The sequence below is a fragment of the Aquarana catesbeiana genome, linkage group LG13 (genome assembly GCF_042186555.1).
Source record: "Aquarana catesbeiana isolate 2022-GZ linkage group LG13, ASM4218655v1, whole genome shotgun sequence".
NCBI classification, from domain to species: Eukaryota; Metazoa; Chordata; class Amphibia; order Anura; family Ranidae; genus Aquarana; species Aquarana catesbeiana.
This window is the reverse complement of record NC_133336.1, coordinates 167,593,311-167,618,745: the sequence shown is the minus strand read 5'-3', so window position 1 is coordinate 167,618,745 and position 25,435 is coordinate 167,593,311. Positions and strand designations below refer to the sequence as shown.

General features: G+C 43.1%; 1 protein-coding gene across 1 annotated transcript in view; it reads left to right on the top strand.

The window, feature by feature from the left end:
- LOC141117712 (extracellular calcium-sensing receptor-like) overlaps window positions 1-25,435 on the top strand; it is a 72,757-nt gene that overhangs the window by 28,966 nt on the left and 18,356 nt on the right. The window contains exon 3 of the mRNA XM_073610717.1: window positions 13,567-13,791. Coding sequence (XP_073466818.1) covers window positions 13,567-13,791 — 225 coding nt within the window. The remainder of the gene's footprint in view (window positions 1-13,566; window positions 13,792-25,435) is intronic.

Here is a 25,435-nt window from a genome sequence, read left to right as displayed (position 1 = left end):
CATCATCTTACAAAGGTGATGATACTACTGAGTGGTGAGGTAGTGTGTGAAAAAACTAGGTGATGGTATCTATGTAAGAAAATATGGCATAAATAAAATGTTATTGATATGTGCCAGAAACATGGAATCTATGTGTTGAAATGTAGCATAAATCAAGTGTTATTGATATGTGCCAAAGACAAAAAAAAAACGTGTAAAAAGGTGCCAAACATGTGGATAGGGAAAAAAAACTAAGAAGGCTAGTGATGCGTGATGGTAGAAAAAAAATCCTGTAAGAGGTGAAATATTGTGAAGTGTCTAACATAGGAATGTCTAAGATTATAAACAAGTGGTGAAAATTATATTATTGTTACTTGTTATTAAACTATGTGTATGAGATGTCATTATGATAAATATATTGAGAAACCTAAATCATGAAGAGTATATGAATATACTCTATGCTATGAGCTGCAGCTGGCGGGACATATCCAGTACTAGCACTTACTTGTTGGTTCCGACCCTTCCTGCATATGTTGGCAGCAATCTAGAGATCACCTAAAGATCCTCAGGAAGCTGCACCTTTATTTAATAGAGTTAAATACCTATTAATCACAGGTGCTCATCTCCACCCCACATCCTCCCCCTGCAACTGGAGACCCGACTGCAAAATTAGCGGTGTTGACGTGGCCCCCTCAGCGTTCCGGAAGGCGATACCCCGGCAAAAGCTGTCAGCCCCGACGCAATATGCATGATGTCATGACGTTTCACGCATGCGCAGGTCAAACCTTGCACGCGCGAAACCCCTAAACGTCCGGCGGTGATCCAGGAACACCGCCGACACGGAGAGGAGCTCCCTCCAGTGGCCCAAACAAGAATGGGTCCCACCGTGGAAGCACATGTGGTGAGATGCCCGGTAACCGCGTCTCCCCACCGTGCCTGGAAGCCGAGTGGTAAAAGAGGTACCAGCCCAAAGGTGACAAGAGAGACGTGGCACTCCATGCGGGACACACATCATAAATAATGTGTGTACTGAAAGGCAACCATGATTATTAAAATTGTATTAGTTGGTGTGTGTAGTATATTGATGCGATTTTGTTATCTAATTTGAAGAGTATATTGATGCAATTTTATTATCTAATTTGAAGAGCTAAAGGTATATTAGATCCCACTAATCCAAATGAAACAAAAAGGAGGGAGAAATGTTGTTTATTTCACGCGTGGAGTTTATTCCTCCTAGACTTGGCTACCTAGCTCTGTCTATTTTGACCGATTAACGGTTCCCTTAAATTTGGGCTAATTCTGCCTATTGCAGATCCCTTCGTGTATAACCTAAATAGGTAACTGGAAGGGAAATTATCTGCTGTGTTTTCAAAGAATTGGGATATACCTCTACTCTTATTGCAACTCGCATGTGTTAGGAGGGGAACGGGTGTTTAACCACCCAAAAGAAGAACAACAAAAGGAAGTAACACATGCAAGAGTTGACACAGCTGCACACCCCAAAAAGAATTGCAAAATTAGTGGAAAAGTTTCCCCAGGGGGCTTTTAGGCAGCAAAATATTTCTGAAACCATGTCAGTAAAAATGTTATTTAATTCAGACATAGAATGCATTACATAGATACAATCAATATCACATGAAATTTCCACTAGTCAACACAAGCAACAACAAAGGACCACCTCCCATGGCAATCAATTCATTAAAAAAGTTCTAATTGAACAGTTACATTGTATCAATACTATCCATATGAATCCCCATGAATCCCCCAATGCATTTCGACCCTTTTTCCTCTTCCGGTCTTCTTCGGGGGGTTTTTAAATTCTAAAGAGTTACATCAAAAAGTTCCATTAAGGATTTTCTACAATATACCAAACATGATAGATCATTTCATGATATTTTAAAGGTTTTGAAAGTACATCTCCATACATATGGTGAAGTACTTACCATTTGGGGATGGGAAGGTGAGCCTGTGTCGCATAGTTAGAATTAATAAAAAATGTTGCGTGCGGTGGTCCCACAATGTTTGCTCATTCCCTCTGTCCCCTCTGGGCATTTCTATAGTCCACGGGGCTTGCAAGGAGCCACGCATTTAGACCCCGTGGGGAAGGTGTAGGGCGAGGCACCTGTAATTTGATATTTTTAAAAATTAGTCATAAATAAAATGTTATTTATATGTGCCAGAAACATGGGATCTATGTGTTGAAATGTAGCATAAATCAAGTGTTATTGATATGTGCCAAAGACAAAACAAAAACGTGTAAAAAGGTGCCAAACATGTGAATAGGAAAAAAAATAAAATAAAGAAAACTAAGAAGGCTACTGATGTGTGATGGTGGAAAAAAAATCCTGTACGAGGTGAAATAGTGTGAAGTGCCTAACATAGGAATGTCTAAGATTATAAACAAGTGGTGAAAATGATATTATTGTTACTTGTTATTAAACTATGTGTATGAGATGTCAATATGATAAATACATTGAGAAACCTAAATCATGAAGAGTATATGAATATACTCTATGCTATGAGCTGCAGCTGGCGGGACATATCCAGTACTAGCACTTACTTGTTGGTTCCGACCCTTCCTGCATGTGTTGGCAGCAATCTAGAGATCACCTAAAGATCCTCAGGAAACTGCACCTTTATTTAATAGAGTTAAATACCTATTAGTCACAGGTGCTCATCTCCACTCCACATCCTCCCCCTGCAACTGGAGACCCAACCGCAAAATTAGTGGTGTTGACGTGGCCCCCTTGGCATTCTGGAAGATGATTCCCCGGCAACAGCCGTCAGCCCGACGCAATATGTGTGATGTCATGACGTTTCACGCATGCGCAGGTCAAACCTCGCACGCGCAAAACCCCTAAACGTCCGGCGATGATCCAGGAACGCTGCGAGCACGGAGAAGAGCTCCCTCCAGTGGCCCAAACAAGAATGGGTCCCACCATGGAAGCACATGTGTGGGGATACGCCGGGTAACCGCGTCTCCCCACCGTGCCGGGAAGGCGAGTGGAACAAGTGGAAAAGAGGGACCAGCCCAAAGGTGACAAGAGAGATGTGGCGCTCCATGGGGGACACACATCCTAAATAATGTGTGTACCGAAAGGCAACCATGATTATTAAAATTGTATTAGTTGGTGTGTGTAGTAGTAATATCATGAAATGATCTATCATGTTTGGTATATTGTAGAAAATCCTTAATGGAACTTTTTGATGTATCTCTTTAGAATTTAAAAACCCCCGAAGAAGACCGGAAGAGGAAAAAGGGTCGAAATGCATTGGGGTATTCATGGGGACTCATATGGATAGTATTGATACATTGTATTGTAACTGTTCAATTAGAACTTTAATGAATTGATTGCCATGGAAGATGGTCCTTTGTTGTTGCTTGTGTCGACTACTGGAAATTTCATATGATATTGATTGTATCTATATAATGCATTCTATGTCTGAATTAAATAACATTTTTATTAACATGGTTTCAGAAATATTTTGCTGCCTAAAAGCCCCCTGGGGAAACGTTTCCACTAATTTTGCAATGATATATATGAGGAACACTGAGGTGCACAAGGTTATCAGGGAATGCAGGCACACAGGATAAAGATGGGGTAAATGAGGAGTTTAGGACAGCAAGGATACCTATTGGAACTGACTGGGGGAAATTTCAGGCACAGGGATCACAGGTCAGTGGGTAGTACAATCCAAGCTGTCAGGTGTGCAGGGAAATACACAGACCCTGGGAACAGAAATTAGTGCACAGAGATGCACAGTACAACTGGGACTGAGTAGGCATGAATAGAGACAAATAGGAATCACTCAGGACAGGTAGACGTGCATTGAGGACACTGAGCAAAAAAACAGGCTAGAATACACGGAGAGACACTGAACCAGACTGTAGACACAAATGAGGGAAGGCTGAAAGCTGGCAAAGGTACTCAAATGAATCAGAGGCACAAGGAAAATGAAATACTTAAAGGACATAACAGGTTCAATGATACAGGTTGAAGCAGGAACACACTGAGAATCACTGGGGATAAGCTGGAAGACACTGGGACTGTAGAAAGCATTAAGGGGGCACTAGACATCTTCTCAGGAAGACAGTGACACAAGGAAGCACTGGGGATACACAAAAAATCTTTTCACAAGGAAGCACTGGGGGTACACTAAGAGGGAATGAGCCAAACTTAAATAGAAATGAAGATGGTCTGGCTGGGCTGGATGTGTGGCTAACTGAATCCACAGCATGTAGATAACCAGTCTTGAACACGTTTTGTAGGATAACAGGTAACAGCAGAACCTTGCAAGTTAAAGCTATGGAATTACATGTACCAGCATGCCTGCTGGTCTATGGGAATAGAAGTGACATGCAACAGATGGATGCTATAGTACAGCTTTTAGGAAAAGAGATGGGGTCATTTAGGGCAGGCATAGTCGAAACTATTGATTGTATTAACATCCACAGCATGAATGTGGAGGGTGAAGGATGGAAGATTTCAACGAAGACAGCAGGCACCAGCAAAAGGGACACCTCTCATTAATGTAAGTACCGTCCCTTTTTTACTAAACTTAGGCTTTAAATAAAAATGTTACTTTTTTTTTTAATTTTATAACAAATCCCCCACCCATATCATCGGTGCTATATAAGTACCTGAAATAATTAAAATAAATAAAATACATTTCTCCTATTCCAGCCTTTTATACCCGCTACAGCCTATGCTGACTTCGGTGATTCTGCAATCATCTAATTGAGCTTGTGGGGGGGTTAACCTCTACACTAGGATTATATGGAGATCAGCCAAGCTTGCAAGGTACACAGTAGTCAACTGGCTCAAAAAGAGAACTGCAGAACCACTGGATGAAGGACACCAGCTGACCTGAGGTCTGTAGTAAGGGGTATGAGAAAGGTGGAGAGGGCAAAGGGGAGGGTTGATAAAAAAAATGTCCTATGCTTGAGCTATTGCTTTAATTCAGCTTTATGTTTGGAGTTTACACTTCCATTCATCATGGGCAATAGAAAAGGAAGGCTTATAGTCTTACTAAACCCACAACAGTAAAATCAGTCTGCATATGCAGTAAAGCATGCTTGTTTTACTCACTGTGGAACCTAAGGGGTTAATCCTCCTCATTGTGTAACAAGGCTGTTTGATTCTGTCTTCTCTGATCCTCCCCTTTGCCCATCGTGCCCTAATCATTTCATGATAGTACAGAGCTTGGAGAGTTTTTTATTTCTTGGGAGAGTGCATGTGATCAGCACAGTGCCAATCAGCACTGTCCAGAAAGAGGGACAGGGGTCCTGAAGCCTCCTAGGACAGCCAGAGGAGAATGAAAACTCCTCCTAAAAGCTTTAACCAGTGCTCTGCTGGACACTGCTAAATACCTTTTCTCATTAGCAGTTAGAGCAGTCTTGTGACTTCTATCAGTTTATATTTACTAAAATATTTGCATTTTCATGTTCTGTGTAATGTGGGTCCTGGGTTTAGTAACACTTTAATGTTAATACTCTAACTAAGCATATTATTAAATAGATTAATTTGATACACATGTCACATCATTGTCTTCATAAATAGACCATCATCGTGTGCTTCCATACGTTATCTATATTATTTTTTTTTTATGCTAGATAACAGTGCAAGAACTTATTTTTATTAAAATCCTAAAGCTTTCTTTTATCAGATAATTTATAAATACAATGTCTCACAAAAGTGAGTGCACCCCTCACATTTTTGTAAATATTTTATTATATCTTTTCATGTGACAACACTGAAGATGACGCTTTGATACGATGTAAAGTAGGGGCGTGTACAGCTTTTAAAAAAGTGTAAATATACTGTCCCCTCAAAATAACTCAACACACAGCCAATGATGTCTAAACCTATGGCAACAAAAGCGAGTACACCCCTAAGTGAAAATGTTCAAGTTGGACCCAATTAGGCATTTTCCCTCCCCGGTGTCATGTGACTAGTTAGTGTTACAAGGTCTCAGGTGTAAATGGGGTGCAGGTGTGTTAAATTTGGTGTTATACAGTGGGGATGGAAAGTATTCAGACCCCCTTAAATTTTTCACTCTTTGTTATATTGCAGCCATTTGCTAAAATCATTTAAGTTATTTTTTTCCTCATTAATGTACACAAAGCACCCCATATTGACAGAAAAACACAGAATTGTTAACATTTTTCCAGATTTATTAAAAAAAGAAAAACTGAAATATCACATGGTCCTAAGTATTCAGACCCTTTGCTGTGACACTCATATATTTAACTCAGGTGCTGTCCATTTCTTCTGATCATCCTTGAGATGGTTCTACACCTTCATTTGAGTCCAGCTGTGTTTGATTATACTGATTGGACTTGATTAGGAAAGCCACACACCTGTCTATATAAGACCTTACAGCTCACAGTGCATGTCAGAGAAAATGAGAATCATAAGGTCAAAGGAACTGTCTGAAGAGCTCAGAGACAGAATTGTGGCAAGGTACAGATCTGGCCAAGGCTCCGAAAAAATTTCTGCTGCACTTAAGGTTCCTAAGAGCACAGTGGGCTCCATAATCCTTAAATAGAAGATGTTTGGGATGACCAGAACCCTTCCTAGAGCTGGCCGTCTGGCCAAACTGAGCTATCGGGGGAGAAGAGCCTTGGTGAGAGAGGTAAGGAAGAACCCAAAGATCACTGTGGCTGAGCTCCAGAAATGCAGTCGGGAGATGGGAGAAAGTTGTAGAAAGTCAACCATCACTGCAGCCCTCTACCAGTCTGGGCTTTATGGGAGAGTGGCCCGACGGAAGCCTCTCCTCAGTGCAAGACACATGATAGCCTGCATGGAGTTTGCCAAAAAACATCTGAAGGACTCCAAGATGGTGAGAAATAAAATTCTCTGGTCTGATGAGACCAAGATAGAACTTTTTGGCCTTAATTCTAAGCGGTATGTATGGAGAAAACAGGCACTGCTCATCACCTGTCCAATACAGTCCCAACAGTGAAGCATGGTGGTGGCAGCATCATGCTGTGGGGGTGTTTTTTAGCTGCAGGGACAGGACGACTGATTGCAATTGAGGGAAAGATGAATGCGGCCAAGTACAGTGATATCCTGGACGAAAACCTTCTAGGGCATGCGCCGCAAACTGCATCAAATTGGTCTGCATGGCTGTCATCCCAGAAGGAAGCCTCTTCTAAAGATGATGCACAAGAAAGCCTGCAAACCGTTTACTAAAAACAAGCAGACTAAGAGCATGGATTACTGGAACCATGTCCTGTGGTCTGATAAGACCAAGATAAACGTATTTGGTTCAGATGGTGTCAAACATGTGTGGCAGCAACCAGGTGAGGAGTACAAAGACAAGTGTGTCTTGCGTACAGTCAAGCATGGTGGTGGGAGTGTCATGGTTGGGGCTGCATGAGTGCTGCCAGCACTGGGGAGCTACAGTTCATTGAGAGAACCATGAATGCCAACAAGTACTGTGACATACTGAAGCAGAGCATGATCCTCTCATTTCAGAAACTGGGCCACAGGGCAGTATTCCAACATGATAACAACCCTAAACACACCTCCAAGACAACCACTGCCTTGCTAAAGAAGCTGAGGGTAAAGGTGATGGACTGGCCAAACATGTCTCCAGACCTAAACCCTATTGAGCATCTGTGGGGCATCCTCAAACAGAAGGTGGAGGAGCACAAGGTCTCTAACATCCACCAGCTCCATGATGTCATCATGGAGCAGTGGAAGAGGACTCCAGTGGCAACCTGTGAAGCTCTGGTGAACTCCAAGCCTAAGAGGGTTAAGGCAGTGCTGGAAAATAATGGTGGCCACACAAAATATTGACACTTTGGGCCCAATTTAGACATTTTCACTTAGAGGTGTACTCACTTTTGAGTTATTTTCAGGGGACAGCAAATTTACATGGTATACAAGCTGTACACTCACTCACATTGTAGCAAAGTGTCATTTCTTCAGTGTTGTCACATGAAAAGATATAATAAAATATTTACAAAAATGTGAGGGGTGTACTCACTTTTGTGAGGTTCTGTATATACAAGATGTACAGTATGTAGTCCTTCATTCTAAATAAATGTGTCAGTTTATGACAGTGAGTGAAAACGAGATAAAGAGGCAGGAAAAATATTTCCCTTATCAGTTTCTTAATGAGGAAGCCAAAAGTCTTTTGTATTGCAAGTCAAAATAGCTCCAAAGCCTTGCATACAACCCCTGGCAAAAAGCATGGAATCACCACTCTTGGAAAATGTTAATTCAATTGTTTAATTGTGTAGAGAAAAAAACTAATTATAGACATGCCTCAAAACTATTTTCTTTTAACATTCCAACTTTCTGGCTTTAAGAAACCGTTAACAAAATAAAAAAAATAAAAAACTGTAGCCAGTTGCAGTGCTGGGACAAGGCCATTTGGTGCCCAGGGCAAAGATGGCAAACTGCGCCCCCCCCCCCCCCCCCCCATTTTTAAGAAAGAATCAATGTAATTTCAAAACAAGGATATACTTAAAACAATACAAATTCAATTAGGTTTAATGCGATAGAAACAGAGTTCACTCACACCTTTTAATTATATGTACAGTCAGGTCCATAAATATTGGGACATTGACACAATTCTAATCTATTTGGCTCTATACACCACCACATTGGATTCCACCACTGGTCCACAGTGGGAGGATTCCCCCTTCCACCTGGAATGTGTAGATGGGGGAATTGGAACATTCTTTTTTTTCATTCAACCTAATAGTTGAATGAAAAAAGTGATCAATGTATGGGCAGCCCAAGAGCTAACACTAAGATAGTTTAACCTCTTGACATCCACGCTATAGCTGAATGACGGCCACAGCGCGGACCTGAATTTCCGGGGGTGCACGTGCCCTGTGTGCGCTGTGATCACCGAGTCACTGAGTCCCGATCCCCTTACAATGTGATCAGCTGTCAGCCAATGACAGCTGATCACATGCTCAAAACAAAAGCTCTGTGATCGTTTTTTTTTTCTCCTCACGCTGACAGCGCAAGGAGAAAAAAAAGCTGATCACCGGCTCATCTGCAAGGGACATCGGTCCCGAAGAGGAAGAGGCAATTATGCCTCATCTGTGCCACCTGCCATTGCCACCTACTTATGCCCATGAGTGCCACCTATCAATGCCCACAAGCGCCACCTATCAATGCCACCTAGCAGTGCTGCCTATCAGTGTAACTGATCAGTGCCCATTATTGCCACCCATCAGTGCCGCCTCATCAGCGTACATCAATGAAGGAGAAAAATTACCTGTTTTAAAATTTTATAACAAAATATAATAACATTTTTTTTTTTTTTTTAATTCGGTCTTTTTACATTTTTTTTTAACAATAAATAAAAACGCAGAGGTGATCAAATACCACCAAAAGAAAGCTCTATTTGTGGGGAAAAAATGATAAAAATTTCATTTGAGTACAGTGTTGTATAACCGTGCAATTGTCATTCAAAGTGCGCCAGCGCTGAAAGCTGAAAATTGGTCTGGATAGGAGGGGGGTTTAAGTGCCCAGTAAGCAAGTGGTTAAATCTCAGCTGTTTCAGTGAGAACTGGCTGAGATTAGAACCATTAATGGGCAGGCTGAATGTACTAAGTTGATTGATCAAATTGGGTACAACCAGCCTGCCAGATACTCTTATGATTATCACTAGCGGCTGCAATATCTGCTAGTGATAATCATTGTTTGTGGGGACAATACAATTGCTCAGCAGAAGGGATTCCCCTGTCAGCACTGACTGAGCTGACAGGGGAATCGTGTCAATTTCTTTCCTGAAATCTGTGGTTACTGGAAAGAAATTTGTACCATCTAATGTCTAACTGAAAGTGAAAGTGAAAGTTAGTGAATATCTTGAAAGAACATGGGGGGGGACAGATGGGGGATGGAGATAAGGACAGTTCAGTGATCACAGTGTACTGCAGTGTGCACATGACTCACCCAGGTCCAGGCTGGAAGATCAGGCATCTTTGGCACACAAAATGTGAAAATATATCAGCGCACGTATGACAAAAAAACTAGAAGCAGCTGAACACCAGGGTCAAACGATCAAATCCCTCTAAACAAATAAATAAAATAGGTGCAGCGCTAAAAACAAAAAAACCAAAGAGTGTATAGAATACAATATTCCAGGGATAGGGGAATAACAATGTGATAATCCTAAAAATAATGAAGAGCACAAAAAAATGTCCAGATATAAAAAATGTCCAGATAAGAAGACATCCACCAGGCAAACGTGATGATCACAGCAAAAATGTGTAGCTGATAGAAGAACCCTTCACCATGAACCAAATGGCCTCTCACCTGGTCACAAGGACCCTTCTCATAAGGGTCAAACAAGCATTCCCATAGGGATCAGCAGATGAAAAGGTCCAAAAGCAAGGGACTCCTTCAGATAACCAAGTAGCAGGTGGATAACGTATTTCATAAAAACAGAAAGGGGACAGACATAGTGCTCTCCGTATAATATACTTTAATAGAGGAATTTAAAAAATCACTTACATAACAGGCACTTCACAAGTGCCAGGACGCTGACATAGAACACACAGCAGAGTGAGTACGAGCGGTGGAGCATGCGCAGTAGCCGCGGATGACGTCACGACGTCACGTTCTGGACGCGTTGCGTCCCAGTGGGCGGGGACTTCCTCAGCAGATGTCTTTGGCACACAGGATTCTGCAGCTTTTCACATCTCCCGCCCACACATCCCTTCTCTTCAGATACATCTGCACGTCGGGGATAGTGTGGGCGGGGCGGGAAGTCACTGGAGGAGCAGAGGTGGGAGGAGCTGTATTCCTCCCTGATCTCCCGTCAGTGAGGGGGGAGGTGATGGTTCGCTGGGCTGTGTAAGTGTCACAGACACTACAGAGCTGCAGCCACAGTCTCAGTATTTACAGACTGATTCTCCTGTCCTACGGACGGGAGAAATCAGTCTGTTTCTTCACAGTTACCAAGATAATGGGAGGCTTGTCCGCCCCTCCCCTGCTGGTTCAATGCCTCCTGAAGTCGCTCTCCTCCCTGCCAATGAGAGGGAGGGAGCAGATCGGTCAGAGTGGCTCTCATATTATGCTCAGTCAGCGAGCAGAGGGAGGGGGAGAAATCCGCCCCCTCTCACACTCCGCCCAGGGCACCCGCCCCTCTCGCCCACCCCTTGTACCGGCCCTGGCCAGTTGCAACTGTTTTTGCAGATCAAGCAAAAGAAAAAAATATGGAATCACTCAATTATGAGGAAAATATTATAGAATTGTCAGGGCTGGGCTCAGCCCTTCCTTCTCTGAGCTTGCCGCTCAGCTGTTGGCTAATTGCCAGCTCCCATCTCTCTCCACAGTTACCCAGCTGTTGTTGATTCTGCTCGTCAGTCCTGCCTACTTAAAGCCGTCCAGCTCACTTGATCTCTGCCTTCGCCTTGGTCACATCACAAGAAACCATCTCCTATGTTCCTGTTTAAAGACTGGCTTTGCTGACATCCCTTCTGGCTCCTTATACTGCTTGCTATTCCTCTACTTGGATCCTTAACTTCTGGCCTGGCTAATTAACCAATCTGGTTACTGAACCCTGACTTGGCTGATTACCCGATCTGGTTACTGAACTCTGGCCTGGCTGACTACCTGATCCGGTTACTGGACTCTGGCTATGAAAAAAGTGTGGAACTAATGCGCAAACCACAGGGGACAAGACAAATAATCTAAAACCTAACAAAGTAGCTGCCAACATATAGGTGTTCTCACACAGGGTACAAAGCAAATGGCGAAAAAGGTAATGTGGCACTTACTTAAATAATCAAAATAATCATAAAAACAATCTTTGGAAATTCCAAAAGGATAAATCCAGAGGAGATAAGCATCCTTAAATTAATCTCTCATTAAATTGTATAGCAGGAGATTAGCAAACCAATGCTATAGCACTAAATGAATAAACAACCATCCCAAACAGGCAAAAGAATGAATGGCTTGGTAGAACACTTGATGAAAAGATGACTAAAAGATGAACAGAATCCTAAGAATCATGATATAATGGAATATCAATAAAAATAAAATTGTCAAAAAAATATAAGGGATAAAAAAACTAATAATAATAAATATATAAAAATGAATAAAGAATCCCTAAGTGAATAACTAATGCAGCAGAAAATGGGATGATCAATAATAAATTAATAAAGTGTCTCCAAAGTAAGACTATCTAAGCAAATGGCAAAAAGATGTGCACAAATCGCAAAGGTGCAAAACAATGGTGGATGCAGGGAATGTGCAAAATAGGCAATCTGTGCGAATAAAACAGAAAAAACAGTGGCAATGAACAACCCATAAAATGAACGACATAATATAAAACTTAATGTGCAAAAACAGCAAAAAAAGTGCAAAAATTGTGCAAAAATAACAATAACAATGAAGTGTAGTTAATAGTCCGAAGTAGTCCAACAAAGTCCTTAATGCATAAATGGTGAAATCATCAAATAGAGAAATAAACACAAAAAAGAAGAAAAAATGTGGTGAAAAAAAAGTTCCCATACACAGTGCAATATGATTGTGACAATCTCCTTCAGTGTGAAATTGCAATTCATCCAGAAATTCCAGTGACACCGTTCAACCAATCTCCAGTGTGTGTGGAAAGTAGTTCCCCCAGCCTCTCACCTTATATAAGAACAAAATAAACCTTAATGACAGGTCCACACTGGCCAATCCGCTCCACAGCCACCTCAGAGACACCGCTCCTATGGATCTCCAATAACTCCACCAGATCAGTCCCCAGGGCGCCCCAGACTCTCATCTAGATATCATAAAACCATTAAAAGAGAAGGGAAGGGAGGACTCCATAGTGTAGTATTTAAAACAGATTCACTTACAGTTAGAAGTAAAAAAACAAGCGTTTTAAATGAAATTTTTACCGATCCCGGCCGTGATCGGAAACGAACGTCACCCCACTCTCTTCCCTTTATATCTCTATGCATAGGAGACAGCGTATATGTTTAATACACACAACAAGGTGCTTATACACTGTTCTGCTTTTATTATCCCTGGCATGGTGTTACGTATGGATAAAATATGGGCGTTACCGGCCACCTTCCATCAATAAGGGTACATGTTCAAATTACATCAACCCATCACAATGTCCATCACAATGTCACAATATCATTGTCACCTAGACAGATATAAATACAGATCATCTCATGACACATACATCACTTCCCATGTCTGGTTTCATTTTCAATACAAGACCTATCTTACACAACAATATATATTTACTTTAATCAGCAAAATGATAACTTTTAAAGGTGCAGTTCGTATATTAGATTGCAAAACACAAGGGGGTCTTTTACATGACCCTTTCAAAGGGACATGGAGGGAGCTCTTAGGTGAGTATATCTGGCTTCAAAAGGTAAGGAAAGTAAAAACACTAGGAGGATGGGTTAGACAAGGGAGGGGCTCAAATTTAGCCCAGAATTTGGCTATAATGAAAGCTGCAGATTTGACAAGTTTGAAAACAACTTTTGGATTTACAATATCATGTTTATTTGAGATTTCAGTAATTGGCATATGATCTATTTTAGCATCTATCTCAACTTATTGTAAATAATAAAATACTATATTTATGTTTAATTTCTTACAGCTATTTCATTATGTTAAAAAAGTAAATTTCAAAAATACTGCAGGAGAACAAGTATTTTTTGATAAGAATGGAGATATTCCCATTTATGTAGATATTCTTAATTGGCGGCTTTATCCCAATGGTAGCAATCAGTATGTCTATGTTGGCAGATATGATGGACGTGCTCCAGAAGGCAGTAAACTGCAGCTTGACGAAAATAACATTATGTGGAATGGACACAAACATGTAAGCATTCAGGCTTTGTTTTGCATATACATTTGTTACTACAACATTTTGCATATAAAAATGTTAGGGAGCTTTCTAGGAAAAGAAAAAATGTACATGCGATATACTGTATAGACTAGGGCGAACGGTTTGGGCCGAGCAAAAGTTCGGCCCAAACATTGCCTGTTCGCCCGTTTGGCGAACACCCAAATTTGCAGGGCTTTCGCAGGTGTTCGCAACTTTACAGGCAGACTACGGGGACGCCTCCCGGCACTATATTTAAAGGAATTTTTAATTTTTATTGTTTCACTTTAACCACTTCAGCCCCGGACCATTATGCTGCCTAAGGACCAGAGGACTTTTTCCAATTTGGCACTGCGTCGCTTTAACTGCTAATTGCGCGGTCATGCAATGCTGTACCCAAACGAAATTTGCATAAGTAGAGTATTGGTGAGTATTTTGCAGCTCTCATTTGTTTTTGAAAATGAAGAAAGACAAGAAAAAAAATTTTTTTTTCTTTTTTCAATTTTCAAAACTTTGTGACAAAAATTGAGGTCTGCAAAATACTCACTATACCTCTCAGCAAATAGATTGAGGTGTCTACTTTCCAAAATGGGGTCATTTGGGGGGGGGGGGGGTTGTGCCACCTGGGCTTTCCATGGCCTCCGAAACTGTGATAGGCAGTGAGGAGTGAAATCAAAAATGTACGCCCTTAGAAAGCCTGAAGGCAGTGCTTGGTTTTCGGGGTCCCGTACGCGGCTAGGCTCCCAAAAAGTCTCACACATGTGGTATCCCTGTACTCAGGAGAAGCAACAGAATGTATTTTGGGGTGTAATTTCATATATTCCCATGGCATGTTTGAGCAATACATCATTTAGTGACAACTTTGTGCAAAAAAAAAAAAAAAAAATTGTCTCTTTCCCGCAACTTGTGTCACAATATAAAATATTCCATGGACTCGACATGACTCTCAGCAAATAGCTTGGGGTATCTACTTTCCAAAATGGGGTCATTTGGGGGGGTTTTGAACTGTCCTGGCATTTTATGCACAACATTTAGAAGCTTATGTCACACATCACCCACTCTTCTAACCACTTGAAGAGAAAGCCCTTTCTGACACTTTTTGTTTACATGAAAAAAAATTTTTTTTTTGCAAGAAAATTACTTTGAACCCCCAAACATTATATATTTTTTTTAAAGCAAATGCCCTACAGATTAAAATGGTGGGTGTTTCATTTTTTTTTTCACACAGTATTTGCGCAGCGATTTTTCAAACGCATTTTTTTGGGAAAAAACACACTTTTTAAAATTTTAATGCACTAAAAAACACTATATTGCCCAAATATTTGATGAAATAAAAAAGATGATCTTAGGCCGAGTACATGGATACCAAACATGACATGCTTTAAAATTGCGCACAAATGTGCAGTGGCGACAAACTAAATACATTTTTAAAAGCCTTTACAGGTTACCACTTTAGATTTACAGAGGAGGTCTACTGCTAAAATTACTGCCCTCGATCTGATGTTCGTGGTGGCACCTCACATGCATGGTGCAATTGCTGTTGTCATTTGACGCCAGACCGACGCTTGCGTTCGCCTTTGCACGAGAGCAGGGGGGAAAGGGGTGCTTTTTTTTTTTTTTTTTTTTCTTTATTATTTTTTTGCTTTTTTGTCTTATTTTTAAACTGTTCCTTTCATTTTTTTTAATCATTTTTATTGTTATCTCAGGGAATGTAAATATCCCCCATGATAGCAATAGGTAGTGACAGGTACTCTTTTTTGAAAAAATTGGGGTCTATTAGACCCTAGATCTCTCCTCTGCCCTCAAAGCATCTGACCACACCAAGATCGGTGTGATAAAATGCTTTCCCAATTTCCCAATGGCGCTGTTTACATCCGGCGAAATCTAAGTCATGAAATGCTCGTAGCTTCCGGTTTCTTAGGCCATGGAGATGTTTGGAGCCACTCTGGTCTCTGATCAGCTCTATGGTCAGCTGGCTGAATCACCGACTGAATTCTCAGGTTCCCTGTTGAGACAGGAGAGCCAGAGAAAAACACGGAAGACGGTGGTGGTGGGGGGGGCATTCCTTCCCACTGCTTGTAAAAGCAGCCTAGAGGCAAATTAGCCACTAGGATTGCTTTTACATGAAAGCCGACCACTGGCTGAAAAGAATGATACCAAGATGATACCTAAACCTGCAGGCATCATTCTGGTATAACCACTCAAAGTCATAAATGGCGTACCTGAAGACAAAAAATGGTTAACAATAAAACACAGTAAACGGTAAAGTATAAAAAATTGCATACCTGAAAAGCGAACATGATAAAACATAATAACAATAAAACATTGCAGAATAGAATACAATAAAAAAGAGTAGAACAATAGAGAGAGAATAGAGAGAGAGAGAGAACAATAAAACAACTATTTTTTTTTATTTTATATATTTTTTTTTTTTTTACACTTTTTTTGTAACTAACTTTTATAACTGTAACCGGTTCCAGGTTCGGGTCTCTCAAAATGCGATGGCATCTTGGGAGACCCTGTAAAAGTGTGCCTAGTCTGTGCAGTGCGGTACCCTACGCTAATACTCAACTAGTGAATGGTAGCGTTCAAAACATTCACCAATGCAAAGACCAGGATTGTCAGGACAGGAGGGACAATAATAGCAGATGTCACGGCTATATCCGCACTTGCTGCAGACACAACATCTTTTTTGGGGGGGTTCGCTGGGTAGGGGTACTCGGGAGGACATAAAGAAAATGCCTCTCATGCAGCCGACTGCATTTGGTTGGGGATGTGAATGGGGGAAGTACGGGCGCTGCAGAAGTGGTGGGTTCCCAATTAGGATTGGCGAATGCAGCAGGAAGGGTATTATGGGCACGACGGGCCTGTGTTTGTCTTCTTCTTGGTGGCAGCGGGACACTACTTGTGCTTGCCACCTCACCAGCTTGAACTGCATTTATAGGACACGGCACGTCACCAAGTGTTACTGCAGTGCTGGTTTGACTATGACCGGGGTGTACTAGGCCGCTGGTGCTTGCCAGTTCACCAAAACGCTACCAAAAAAACTGTTAGCGATCGCAGGGATCAGGCCTGACTCTGCGAACGCTGCAGTTATGCGTTTAGTGTTTTGTAAGTGACAGTGATCGATCGATACTGCATTTGGGTGGGCTGGGCTGGGCCGGGCGGAGGGGCAAAATGCAGGTGCTAGCAGGTATCTGGGCTGATCCCGCTAACACTGCGTTTTTGGGAACCCTAAACTGCTGGGGACACTAGTATAGATCTGATCGGATCAGATATTGATCCGTTCAGATACTATACCACTAAGGGAGGTGTATGCTGCGTGTGTGGGTGTTAGCGGTACTGGCGCTAACCTGACGCTGCTTGGGGCTGGTGCTTGCCAGTTCACCAAAACGCTACCAAAAAAACTGTTAGCGATCGCAGGGATCAGGCCTGACTCTGCGAATGCTGCAGTTATGCGTTTAGTGTTTTGTAAGTGACAGTGATCGATCGATACTGCACTTGGGTGGGCTGGGCTGGGCCGGGCGGAGGGGCAAAACGCAGGTGCTAGCAGGTGTCTGGGCTGATTCTGCTAACACTGCGTTTTTGGGAACCCTAAACTGCTGGGAACGCTAGTATAGATCTGATCGTATCAGATATTGATCCGTTCAGATACTATACCACTAAGGGAGGTGTACGGTGCATGTGTGGATGTTAGCGGTACTGGAACTAACCTGACGCTGCCTGGGGCTGGTGCTTGCCAGTTCACCAAAATGCTACCAAAAAAACTGTTAGCGATCGCAGGGATCAGGCCTGACTCTGCGAACGCTGCAGTTATGCGTTTTGTAAGTGACGGTGATCGATCGATACTGCACTTGGGTGGGCTGGGCTGGGCTGGGCCGGGCGGAGGGGCAAAATGCAGGTGCTAGCAGGTATCTGGGCTGATCCCGCTAACACTGCGTTTTTGGGAACCCTAAACTGCTGGGGACGCTAGTATAGATCTGATCGGATCAGATATTGATCCGTACAGATACTATACCACTAAGGGAGGCGTATGCTGCGTGCATGGGTGTTGGCGGTACTGGCGCTAATCTGACGCTGCCTGGGGTGACGCATATCACCGCTGGGCGATCAGGGGGCTAAACCTTTATTCGGTAATAAACGGCGGGTGCCCTGACACTATAAAAAATAAACTAACTAACCAGCGTCACCCGTAACACTTATACGGTGATCAGTGGTGAAAGGGTTAACTAGGGGGCAATGAAGGGGTTAAAACATTTATTAGGTAGTATATGGGGTCCCTGTCGCTATAAAACGCTGACGGCGAACCTAAATATTTACGTCCCTAACTAGCGTCACCAGCGACACTAATACAGCGATCAGAAAAATGATCGCTTAGCGACACTGGCGACAGGGGGTGATCAAGGGGTTAAAACTTTATTAGGGGGGGTTAGGGGGGTACCCTAGACCTAAAGGGGGCTAACCCTAACTGCCCTACCACAGTAACTGTCACAAACTGACACCATGCAGTAATCAGAAAAAAAAACAAAAAAAAAACAGCTTGGTGTCAGTGTGACGGGGGGGGGGGGGTTGATTGGGGGGTGATCGGGGGGCGATCGGGGGGGATCGGGGGTGTAATGTGTGCCTGGCATGTTCTACTGAGTGTGTGTGTATGTGTTTGTGCACTCACATTGATGTCTTCTCTCCTCGGCGCCAGAACGGAAAATACCGAGCTGAAGAGAGAATACATAATTTCCTTTGCTGCTGTTTAGCATACAGCAGCAAAGGAATGTTCTGATTGGCCGGCGGTGATCGCGAGGGGGGGCCACGAATGGATGGCCTCCTCCTCACCTCCGATCGCCGGGGGACCAAAGAGGACCGCCTCGGGCACCGGGGGGGGGGGAACACGTGATGTACGTGATTCTGCCTGCCCGTGCCGCCTTGCCAACGTAAATCGGCGTGAGGCGGTCCTTAAGTGGTTAAGCATCAATAAAATCACTGCTCCTGAAAAAAACAATCTTTTAAAAAAAAATTTTTTGCATTGATACATGTCCCCCAGGGCAGTACCCAGACCCCCATACCCTTTTTATGGTCAACAACTTGCATATATGCCTTTAAAAATGGGGACTTTTGATTTTTCAAGTTCGGGTCCCATAGACTTTAACCACTTCAGCCCCAGAAGGAATTACCCAATTCCTGACCAGGCCATTTTTTGCGATACGGCACCGCTTTAACTGACAAAATTTATGTCCTTTTTTCCCAAAATATAGAGCCTTCTTTTGGTGGTATTTGATCACCTCTGCAGTTTTTATTTTTTGCACTATAAACAAAAAAAAGTGTGACAATTTTGAAAAAAACACAATGTGTTTTACTTTTTCCTATAATAATTATCCCAAAAAAAAAAAAAAAATAATTTCTTCCTCAGTTTAGGCCGATATGTATTCTTCTACATATTTTTGGTAAAAGTTTGCGTATATTGATTGGTTTGCGCAAAAGTATAGTCTACAAAATAGGGGATATATTTATGGAATTTTTATTATTATTTTTTTTTACTAGTAATGGCGGTTGTAATGAGCCCCTTGCTCGCTCGGTTCTACTCTCCCGACACTCCTCTGCGGCTATTGAATCAGATTGCAGATCGCAACATCTGATGGTTCGGTCATCCAATGCTCCGGGATTTGAACTACAGCTATGTGCCGATCAAATCCAGTTGTGATAGCTCAGAACAAACACCAGGCAGGCTGTATGTAAGTTCAAACAGGAATCTCACTTTTATTGATGCACACAACACCCTTTTATACACAGCAGTTTGAACACCCCGCTCCCAACAACCACTTTCCTATTGATCAATTGTAAAGTACACTCAAGTCTTCACTCAGGTCCTCTTGTCTATGCAAATGAGGACTTAAAACAGGGTCAGCAGAGATTGGTCCGATAGCTTGAATAGGAGGACTGATATGTGTAATGACACAGAGAAGCCCCAGGGGATAATTAAAGTACATAAGCAAATGGTCAAACACAGAACAATGCCTTCCATTCAGACCATGGAGCCGTCTGGAGGGGGTTAGCCTAAAGGCAGGGCAGAAGACCCCCCACTGTGTAATAGAATCAAAGGAGAAATACATCAGTATTTCAAGCTTCATGACAATCCAGTATTCCAAGCTTCATGACAACACTCCCCCCTGGGAAACAGTCCAACAGCCACAGTGGGACCCTGAACAGGTCAACTCGAGGATGTTGGAAAAGTAGTATTAAGGTTTCAACAGTATGAATCGGTCACTCTATATAATATGGCAAATACAGGGTTCCCAGAGTCTGTGTCTCTTGGGGGGATATGGACCTGAATCCAAAGTAACACCACCTCAAGGGTCCACAGGCATACAGCTCACAAACAGCACCATATCCCCAAATGCCAGGGCCCACAATCAGTTGGCAAGAGGCTAGCATTCAGTCCCCTCCAACAGCCTCTGTCCTGGTTAGGTCTGCCACATTTCTCCCTTGTCGGCAGATGACTAACAAAGGAGGAGACCCCAGACGGATTTACTCTGAAGTTAGTCCATAGTTCCAGTCCCCTAATGCCTGTACCCACACAGTACCCCAAACAAATTGCTCCAAACAGAGCATTACTTACCCAGCCAACCTCTGCCTCTTTCATAGAACATGTCCACCACTGGGGACAGACCTGGACTGGCCCTTCTCCCTGGAGTCCTTTGAGCCACTGGAAAGAAGACAGGGTGACTGGGCTCACTCCATCATGCTGTTGGGGATCTGGGCCGACTGCCCAGCATCCCTGGGGTATACAAGTGGGGACTGAAGTCCCATCCACTTTTAGTAGGTGAAAATCCCACAGTGCTTGCAAAGCATGGCTGACATCCTCCTACCTCAGTGTCACACCATTTTCTGGGGTTGTGTCAGTGGAGACCAAAGTCCCATTCACTATCACAGGAACTCCCTCTTCTGTTAGTTGAGGGCAGAGGCCAGCAGCACTCTGCCCTGTTGCCAGCACTTCTGCTGGGGATTCCACATCCTCCACTCTGGCTAACCGTTGGGGCAGGAGGCTGGCTTCCTCCACTCCCAAACTCTGTAACTGCCATTGGGGAGGTGAGCCAGCTGCTTCCTTTTCCATTCCCTCATCTGGCTGTTGGGACGATATGTCTGTGGTACTGTTTCCCAGGTGCATGGATCTTTGCTGGGGAGGAAAGACCGCTTCCTCCACCCTGGCCAACTGTTGGGGAGGCACGACGAACACCTCCTCTCCCTTCTCCTCCTGTATCCTGATCTGCTGCTGGGAAGTGACCACCTCCTTTTCACCCTGAACCTCTTGAACCGCCACAGATGTGGGACAGAGGTCTTGGACCCTCTGTCCGGTGGCCAGCGCTTCAGCTGTGGAAGTTCCTTCTGACTCCACAGATACTGCTGTTGGTGCGGGGCAGAGCACAGTGAAGTTTAGCCCTAATAACAGCTCTTCTTCTGCTGGAGGCTCACCAGGTTGTTCTTCCTCAGCAGAAAAGTCTATCAAATCCCCTGTCTCTGCAACTGGTGTCTGGGGATAAAGGTTCACCTCTCCTGTCCATGGAACCCAGAAGATGCTATCAGTGATGGGCAGAGGTTAGCAGAGCTCTGCCCTGTTGTCAGCACTTCAGCTTTGGGGCCGATTCTCTGGCATTCTGCTGGACAGGCACATTCCTCCATCCAAGATCATCCAATGCAGAAACAGGTTCATCAAGGTCAGTCAGCACTTGCTGCATCCGCCATAAGACCTCCGCGTCCATAGCTGCAGGGGCAGGTTGGCAAAGCACACTGTTACTCTGCCTCATTGTCTACTCTTCAGCCAGGATTTCAGAGTTGTCAACTGGTATTTCCTGATAGTCCCAGGCAAAGGGAGCCCAGCCCTGCTGCTGAGCAGAGTCTAGCAGCTGTCTGTAGGCAATCTCAAGCTCCCATTCCTGAATGGCCAGAAACTCCAAATCTTCCTGTGCCCAGTGCACTTCCGAGACATTCAGTCTTCCCTCTCTGTGCTCCATTATTTCCTCCAAACGCAACTCTCCATTACTCCCAAAGTCAGGGTCCCTGGACAGCCTCCAGTACAACAATCCCAGGCCATCGTAGTCAAAGCCTTCCGTGGGGCTGTTATCCGCTGTCCACGGGCACACTTGGGCTATATACCACTGGAGGGCTCTGTAGCTCCCGTCCAACCGCATTTCTGCCCGAATCAGCCTGCTTAACTTGGCTGTCCACTCCTGGTTTGGCTGTTCCCCCAATAACAGCATTCCCACTTCATACTGTGACCAGTACCTTACATGGATGGAGGGGAGAACTTTTCCCTGGTTTCGCTGCTCACGAGCTAGCGCTTCCTTCCAGAGTTTGCAGCGGATAGAATCAAACCATCCCAGCAGGACCTGCTCTGATACTGGTCCTCTATGCTGTATCCGCATCAACCTCCTTCTGAATTCCTCTTCCATGGTGGCTGGTATCTGTACCTCTCCTCTCCTGCTATCTGGACCTTGGATCCAGGTGATGGTTTGGATGTGTTCACGGCAAGGAAGAACGATCCCACCGGTCCCTCCCGACTCTCAAGTAAGTCTTTCAGTGTGGCTCTCCTGCAGGCTGGTTTGGAGTGTCCCAGTAACTGGAGAGCAAATCCCACGGCTGCCAACCAATGTAACGAGCCCCTTGCTCGCTCGGTTCCACTCTCCCGACACTTCTCTGAGGCTATTGAATCAGATTGCAGATCGCAACATCTGATGGTTCGGTCATCCAATGCTCCGGGATTTGAACTACAGCTATGTGCCAATCAAATCCAGTTGTGATAGCTCAGAACAAACACCAGGCAGGCTGTATGTAAGTTCAAACAGGAATCTCACTTTTATTGATGCACACAACACCCTTTTATACACAGCAGTTTGAACACCCCGCCCCCAACAACCACTTTCCTATTGATCAATTGTAAAGCACACTCGAGTCTTCACTCAGGTCCTCTTGTCCATGCAAATGAGGACTTGAAACAGGGTCAGCAGAGATTGGTCTTATAGCTTAACCACTTGAGCCCCGGACCATTATGCTGCCTAAGGACCAGAGGTCTTTTTCCAATTTGGCACTGCGTCGCTTTATCTGCTAATTGCGCGGTCATGCAATGCTGTACCCAAACGAAATTTGCATCCTTTTCTTCCCATAAATAGAGCTTTCTTTTGATGGTATTTGATCACCTCTGCAGTTTTTATTTTTTTGCGCTATAAACAGAAAAAGACCGAAAATTTTGAAAAAAAATGATATTTTCTACTTTTTGTTATAAAAAAAATCCAATAAACTAAATTTTAGTTATACATTTAGGCCAAAATGTATTCGGCCACATGTCTTTGGTAAAAAAAATGTCAATAAGCATATATTTATTGGTTTGCGCAAAAGTTATAGCGTCTACAAACTAGGGTACATTTTCTGTAATTTACACAGCTTTTAGTTTATGACTGCCTATGTCATTTCTTGAGGTGCTAAAATGGCAGGGCAGTACAAACCCCCCCCAAATGACCCCATTTTGGAAAGTAGACACCCCAAGGAAATTGCTGAGAGGCATGTTGAACCCATTGAATATTTATTTTTTTTGTCCCAAGTGATTGAATAATGACAAAAAAAAAAAAAAATATATATTTACAAAAAGTTGTCACTAAATGATATATTGCTCACACAGGCCATGGGCCTATGTGGAATTTCACCCCAAAATACATTCAGCTGCTTCTCCTGAGTATGGGGATACCACATGTGTGGGACTTTTTGGGAGCTTAGCCGCGTACGGGGCCCCGAAAACCAAGCACCGCCTTCAGGATTTCTAAGGGTGTAAATTTTTGATTTCACTCTTCACTGCCTATCACAGTTTCGGAGGCCATGGAATGCCCAGGTGGCACAAAACCCCCCCAAATGACCCCATTTTGGAAAGTAGACACCCCAAGCTATTTGCTGAGAGGCATGGTGAGTATTTTGCAGCTCTCATTTGTTTTTGAAAATGAAGACAGACAAGAAAAAACTTTTTTTTTTTTCTTTTTTCAATTTTCAAAACTTTCTGACAAAAAGTGAAGTCTGCAAAATACTCACTATACCTCTCAGCAAAGAGCTTGGGGTGTCTACTTTCCAAAATGGGGTCATTTGGGGGGGTTTTGTGCCACCTGGGCTTTCCATGGCCTCCGAAACTGTGATAGGCAGTGAAGAGTGAAATCAAAAATTCACGCCCTTAGAAAGCCTGAAGGCGGTGCTTGGTTTTCGGGGTCCCGTACGCGGCTAGGCTCCCAAAAAGTCTCACACATGTGGTATCCCCGTACTCAGGAGAAGCAGCAGAATGTATTTTGGGGTGTAATTTCACATATTCCCATGGCATGTTTGAGCAATATATCATTTAGTGACAACTTTGTGCAAAAAAAAAAAAAATTTGTCTCTTTCCCGCAACTTGTGTCGCAATATAAAATATTCCATGGACTCGACATGCCTCTCAGCAAATAGCTTGGGGTGTCTACTTTCCAAAATGGGGTCATTTGGGGGGGTTTTGAACTGTCCTGGCATTTTATGCACAACATCACCAACTCTTCTAACCACTTGAAGACAAAGCCTTTTCTGACACTTTTTGTTTACATGAAAAAGTTAGTTACTTTGAACCCCCACACATTATATATTTTTTTAAAGCAAATGCCCTACAGATTAAAATGGTGGGTGTTTCATTTTTTTTTTTCACACAATATTTGCGCAGCGATTTTTCAAACGCATTTTTTGGGGAAAAAACACACTGTTTTAAATTTTAATGCACTAAAACACACTATATTGCCCAAATGTTTGATGAAATAAAAAAGATGATCTTAGGCCGAGTACATGGATACCAAACATGACATGCTTTAAAATTGCGCACAAACGTGCAGTGGCAACAAAATAAATACATTTTTAAAAGCCTTTAAAAGCCTTTACAGGTTACCAAATTAGATTTACAGAGGAGGTCTACTGCAAAAATTACTGCCCTCGATCTGACCTTCGCGGCGATACCTCACATGCATGGTGCAATTGCTGTTTACGTTTGACGACAGACCGCCGCTTGCGTTCGCCTTAGTGCGAGAGCAGGGGGCGACAGGGGTGCTTTTTTTTTTCTTTATTATTTTTTTGCTTTTTTATCTTATTTTTAAACTGTTCCTTTTATTTTTTTTTTTTTTTAATCATTTTTATTGTTATCTCGGGGAATGTAAATATCCCCTATGATAGCAATAGGTAGTGACAGGTACTCTTTTTTGAAAAAATTGGGGTCTATTAGACCCTAGATCTCTCCTCTGCCCTCAAAGCATCTGATGACACCAAGATCGGTGTGATAAAATGCTTTCCCAATTTCCCAATGGCGCTATTTACATCTGGCGAAATCTAAGTCATAAAATGCTCGTAGCTTCCGGTTTCTTAGGCCATAGAGATGTTTGGAGCCACTCTGCTGCATTCTCAGGTTCCCTGTTGAGACAGGAGAGCCAGAGAAAAACACGGAAGACGGTGGGGGGGCATTCCCTCGCACGGCTTGTAAAAGCAGTCTAGAGGCTAATTGGCCGCTAGGATTGCTTTTACATGAAAGCCGACCGCTGGCTGAAAAGAATGATATCAAGATGATACCTAAACCTGCAGGCATCATTCTGGTATAACCATTCAAAGT